Source organism: Cannabis sativa, chromosome 2, assembly GCF_029168945.1.
Source record: "Cannabis sativa cultivar Pink pepper isolate KNU-18-1 chromosome 2, ASM2916894v1, whole genome shotgun sequence".
Classification (NCBI taxonomy): Eukaryota; Viridiplantae; Streptophyta; class Magnoliopsida; order Rosales; family Cannabaceae; genus Cannabis; species Cannabis sativa.
The window spans coordinates 723,000-729,198 of record NC_083602.1 but is presented as its reverse complement, the minus strand read 5'-3'; the positions used below and the strand labels follow the sequence as shown (position 1 = coordinate 729,198).

The 6,199-nt window shown below is 36.4% G+C and overlaps 1 protein-coding gene across 1 annotated transcript; it reads left to right on the top strand.

Moving 5' to 3' along the window:
* The first annotated feature begins 3,062 nt into the window (after nt 1–3,062).
* LOC115719099 (uncharacterized mitochondrial protein AtMg00810-like) lies at nt 3,063–4,781 on the top strand. The gene is made up of 2 exons (XM_030648012.2): nt 3,063–3,237; nt 4,399–4,781. The coding sequence occupies exons 1-2, from the start codon at nt 3,063–3,065 to the stop codon at nt 4,779–4,781; spliced, it is 558 nt and encodes a 185-aa protein (XP_030503872.1).
* The last annotated feature ends 1,418 nt before the right edge of the window (nt 4,782–6,199 follow it).

Genomic DNA, 6,199 nt, shown 5'->3' with positions numbered 1-6,199 from the left:
AAAAGGCAAAAATGATCATGTGTTTCTCTTGAAGAAATCCTTGTATGGGTTAAAACAAGCTCCAAGACAATGGAATAAAAGATTCAATAGCTTCATTACACAACATGGATTCACAAGGAGCATGCATGATACATGCTTGTACTACAAAGGCACTGAAATATTACAAGCTGAATACCTTCTACTCTATGTAGATGATATGCTACTGATTAGCAAAGAAAAGAAAAAGGTTGAAGGAATGAAGGAAATTCTGAAATCTGAGTTTGACATGAAAGATTTAGGGGCTGCAAGTAAAATTCTGGGAATTAACATCAAGAGAGATAGGAGCAAAAATCTGTTATTTCTCAGTCAAAAGGATTATTTGGAAAAGGTAATTGAAAAATTCCAAATGAATGGTTCTAAGAAGGCAACAATGCCACTGTCAAGTCAGTTTCAACTATCTAATAAACAGTCTCCTAATACTGATAAAGAAAGGCAAGAGATGGAAGAAATACCATACTCAAATGCTATGGGATCTGTGATGTATGCTATGGTCTGTACAAGACCAGACCTAGCATATGCAGCAAGTGTGCTGAGCAAATACATGGGAAATCCTGGGAAACTCCATTGGGCTGCAATGAAATGGATGCTCAGGTACATCAACATCACTACCAAGGTTGGTTTATGCTTCAAGAAAAACCAAGACAAAATTCAGGTGGAAGGCTTTGTGGATGCAGATTTTGCAGGGGATAAAGACTCAAGGAAGTCTACTACAGCTTACACATTTCTCATTTCAGGCAATTGTGTAAGTTGGAAATCTCAGATTCAACCTGTGGTAGCTTTATCTTCCACTGAATCTGAGTATATAGCTGCAACAGAGGCAATTAAGGAAGGGTTATGGATACAAGGTTTGCTAGAAGAGATGAATTTGTTCAAAGGAAAAGCTACTGTCTATACAGATAGCCAAAGTGCATTATACTTGTGTAAGAACCCAGTATTTCATGATAGAACAAAACATATTGAAGTAAGGTACCATTTCATAAGGGAGAAAGTTACTCAAGAACAGATCAACATTGAAAAGGTACCAAGTGAAGAAAATCCTGCTGACATGGGTACTAAACCAGTTACACTTAGCAAATTCCAACATTGTTTGGAATTGCTAGGCATAGAAGAGGGTTAAGTCAGTAGGTGGACTGAACAATGATCTTAGGAGAAGTTTTCTTTAGATTTGTTTTATTAAGTACTGAGGTGGAATTTGTTGTTTATTTCAGTCCTTAATAAAACACATTAAGTAAAAGGAATGATGACATGGCAAGTGAAGACTTGACACATCAGCATGTGTTAGTTTAGTTAGGTTTTTTCAGTTATTCTTGTAATGGCAAAACCTGATGTGGTGCTGCCTATATATAGTTCTGTTCTTTTCTATTTTAGAAATGTAGCAGATAAGATAGATAGAGAGAGAGAGAATTATGTATGGTGAGGAAGATTACTTGTTCTTAGAGAGGGAAAATTATGGAGCATTGAAGAACTAAAGGGTTAGAAACCAAGGGAAGCAAGTTAAAGCTTCAGGTGGTTTCAAGGAGTTCAAGCTTCAGGATTAAAGCTAAGACAAAGGGAATATCTCATCATTTCTGTGTTCTGTAATTTGTACAACTAAACATAGTGTAATCTTGCCATTTGATTCATAATAAAGACTAATCCTAAGGGAGTTCAAAGAGGACTAGGCTCTTCACTTTGTGAAGGAAGTTCGAACCTCTATAATCTTGATTGTGTTCTTTAAATTCTGTTATTATATTTTTCTGCAATTCATTAATTCATTTCTGGTGTATTGATTAATGTTTGTTTGCTGGCTGAGGTTGTTGTCTAACACAACAAATAGATATATTTAAATTGTGTTTTTTTTGATAGCTAGTTATTTATAATTATTAAAATAAATTTGGTATTTAAATAATTAGATGAGATAAGTTAGAAAAGGGGGTTCTCGATATTATATTTTCTTTATTGATGACCACACTCGTTTTTGTTGGATTTTTCTTTTAAAACATCGTTATGACTTTTATAGTATTTATGATCGTTTTTGAGCTTATGTCAAAACTCAATATGGTGATGTTACTAAATGTTTTAGATGTGACCAAGGTGGTGAGTATACTTTGAATAAATTTGTCGATTCACTCGCCTTAGATGGCACTATGTATCAAACTTCTTGTACTGATACACCTGAACAAAATAGTGTGGTTGAAAGAAAGCATAGACACATTGTTAAAACTGCTCGTTATCTTTTGTTGTCATCTTCTGCTCCTAGTTTGTTTTGGGGGGAGGCAGTTCTAACTGCAATTCACCTAATTAAATGATTCTGTCTTTTGTCATTTTGGGTTTGTCTCCTTTTGAGAAACTATATAGTTGTATTTCTGACTATTCTTCTTTAAGAGTCTTTGGTTCTACTGGTTTTGTGCTTCTTTCTAGTGTAGGGCGTACAAAGTTGTCGTCAAGCTCTGCTCTTTGTATGTTTCTCGGTTATGGGGAAGGGAAAAAGGGTAACCGTTGTTTTGATCCAGTTTCTAAAAAATTGTATGTATCTCGTCATGTAGTTTTTCTTGAGGGTTACCTTTCTTTTCTATTCCTAGTAATCCTCATAATTTGATAAAATCAGATCTTATTCACATTGACCCATTCTCTGAGTCTGAGTCTGAATCATCCACTAATTCTATAGTTCTTTTTCCTCTTCATTACTCTCGCATGTGTCCTGTTGATAGGTCTCAAGAATTAAATATTAGTACTTCGCAACCTCAAATTGCTCCTCCATTAGATACTAGCACTTTGCAACTTGAAATTTATCCTCCATTAGATATTGGTTCTTCACAACCTGAAAACGCTCCCCCCCCTCCACCTGCAGCTATTCCCGATCCTCCTGAGATTGTGGACCCTTCTCACCACTATCGTCAATGCATTCTGAAGTCTACTCGCTAACCAAATTTTACATACTCTTCTTATTCTGCTACTTTTACTTTGTTTTTGGCATTTATTCATTGTCATTCTGAGCCTTTGTCCTATAGAGAGGTAGTTATTAACCCCTTTCGCAACGTGCTATGAATGAGAAACTCTATGCTTTGCAAAGGACTTATACTTGGGATTTGATACTTTTCTCTTTTGGTAAACATGCTATTGGTTCTCGTTGGGTGTATAAACTCAAGATCAAGTCTAATGGGTCCATTGAACGGTACAAGGCTCGATTAGTGGCTAAAGGATTTTCACAACAGTATGGTATGGACTTTGAGTAGACTTTTACTCCAGTTGCAAAAATAACTACCATTCCCACTCTTATAGCAGTGACATACAATCGCACTACAAGAAAAACTGTTTTTGCCGGGGCATTTTTGCGTTGGAGAAAGTACACTAAATGCGTTGGCAAAGCTTTGCCAGTGCAATACTACGCCGGCAAAAGATGTCAGCAAATCTTAGTCGGTAAAGGACTTTTTACCGGCGCATAAGTGAAATGCGCTGACAAAAGTTAAACGTCGGTGTAAAAGGATACCCTTATCCGCTCTGAACCTACTTTGATATTTTTTTGCCGGTGCAATAATTAATGCGCCGGTAAAAAGGTTCGCACTATTTCTCAGATTGGTGCGAAAAGTTTCGCTGGCACTATAGTTGCACCGGCAAAACTATTCACGCCAATTTGAGAAATGGCGCGAACCTTTTAATGTTAAGTTTTGCTGCGCCGGCGAAACTAATTTTTTTTTTTAAAAAATAAATTAATTAATTATAAATAATTAATTATATTATATTTTATATTATAAACCCTAAATTAATTATATTATATTTTATATTAAGAAAAAAACAAACATAATTTACATTAAAAGATAAACAAACATTAACTATATTATGTTGTACTAAAATTAGTATATAAACAAAACATTAAAAGATGTTCGAATCGGAAAAAAAAGTGAAGTTCTAATTGGTATATAAAATATCTAATGATCTATAAGCGAGTAATGTCATCGTCGTTGTTTCTCTAAGTCTTGGGAGGATGCGATGACGATCTAGCACCAGGAGTAGGCGACTTACATGAGCAGGTCTACATGGTTCCTCCTCCTGGTGCTCCTCATAAGCAAAGAGTGGTTTGCAAGCTAGAAAATGCTTTGTATGGTCTTAAAAAGGCCCCCAAGCATAGTTTTAAAAGTTCTCTACTGTTATTTTTGTTTCTTGGTTTTGTGTCAAGTTATTATGATTCAACTTTATTTGTAAAGTTCACATCTGCAAGTCATATTCAGCTTTCTTTCTATGTCGATGATATGATTATTATAGGAGATGATTGACAAGGAATTAGAGTGTTAAAGTCAGACTTAGCTTCTCAATTTGAGATGAAGGATTTGGGTTCTCTGTGCTATTTTTTTGGTATTAAAATTGTCCATTCTCCAAAAGGTTATCTTCTTTCTCAATCTAATTACACTACTGACATTATTAAGCGTGCTCATCTTACTGATACTAGAGTTGTGGACAATCCCTCTAAGTTGAATGTTCAATATTCTCCTTCTGATGGCTCTCCTTTGGAAGATCCTACTTTGTATCGCACCATCGTTGGCAATTTGGTTTATCTCACTATTACTCATCCAGACATTGCATATGCTGTTCATATTGTTAGTCAGTTTGTTGCTTCTCCTACTACTGTTCACTGGGCTGATGTTCTTCGCATTCTAAAGTATCTTCGGGGTGCCATCTTTCAGAGCCTACTACTACCTTCCACCTCTCCTCTTAAGTTGCGAGCTTATTGTGATGTTGATCATGGTCGTGATCCCACAGTCTGAAAATCTACAGCAATTTTCTGTATCTTCTTAGGAGATTTTCTTATTTCTTAGAAGAGCAAGATATAGTTTGTTGTTTCTCAATCTTCTACGGAAGTTCAGTATCGTGCCATGGCATCTACTACTAAAGAGATTGTTTGGTTGAGATGGTTACTTACAAATATGGGTGTTATTGACTCTTGTCCTACTCCTATGTATTGTGACAACCAAAGTGCCATTTAGATGCTCCCAAGTCAGTTTTTCACGAACACACCAAGCATATTGAGATTGTTTGTTATTTTACTCATCACCATTTGAAAGTGAGCACCATTACTTTGCCTTTTGTTCTTTCATCGTTGCAGCTTGCTGACTTTTTTACTAAGTCACATACGATTTCTCGTTTTTATTTTCTTTTAGGCAAACTCTTGATGCTTCTTCCAGCAGCATCATGAGTTTTAGGGAGGGTCACTACAAGAAAACCTACTTTTGCCGGCACAAAAATACGTCGACAAAAGCAAACTAAATGCCCCGGCAAAGCTTTGCCGGCGCAATTATACGCCAACAAAATAGGTCAGCGAATCTTGGTCGGTAAAGGAGTTTTTACCGTCGCACAGGTGAAATGCGCCAGTAAAACCTTGTTTTACCAGCAAAAAATTGCGCCGACACAACTTAAACGTCAGCCTAAATAGATACCCTTATCTGCTTTGAACCTGCTTTGAGATATTTTTGTCGGCGCATTAATGCGACGGTAAAAGGTTCGCGCCTTTTCTCAGATTAGCGCGAATAGTTTTACCGGCGCAATAGGTGCACCGGTAAAACTATTCGCGCTAATCTAAGAAAAGGCGTGAACCTTTTAGTGTTAAATTTTGCCGACACAGTAATTAAAATAATAAATTAATTGTAATAATTATAATTATAATAATAAATTAATTATATTATATTTATATTAAAAAATACAAACATAATTTACATTGATAATTAGGAATTTTTACAATCAAAATAATATAGCAAAAGTGTTGTACTAAAATTAGTAAGTAATGCAAATAAACAAAATATTAAACGATGTTCGATTGGAAAAAAAAAAGTGAAGTTCCAATTGGTATATAAAATATGTAATATTATATAGACGAGTAATGTCATCGTCATTGTTTCTCTGAGTCTCGGAAGGATGCGATGACGATCCAGCACCAGGAGCAAGCGATGATGATCCAACACCAGGAGCAGCGGGGAATGGTGGAAGATCCATGGGGCCGAAGAATTCATGGCAGGTGCTCTTTTGGCCCCAACTGCCTTCAGTCTCGGGAGATGGCCAAAGCCTCTTAGTTGTCGAGATTGCTCCCCCGAGTACTTGCGTCATAACAGGCAAGTCTCGGGGGTATTTTGTGGGATCTACGGCAGTCTCATCAGGCTGATCCTCTGTGGGCGCAGGTTGAGTTGCAGTT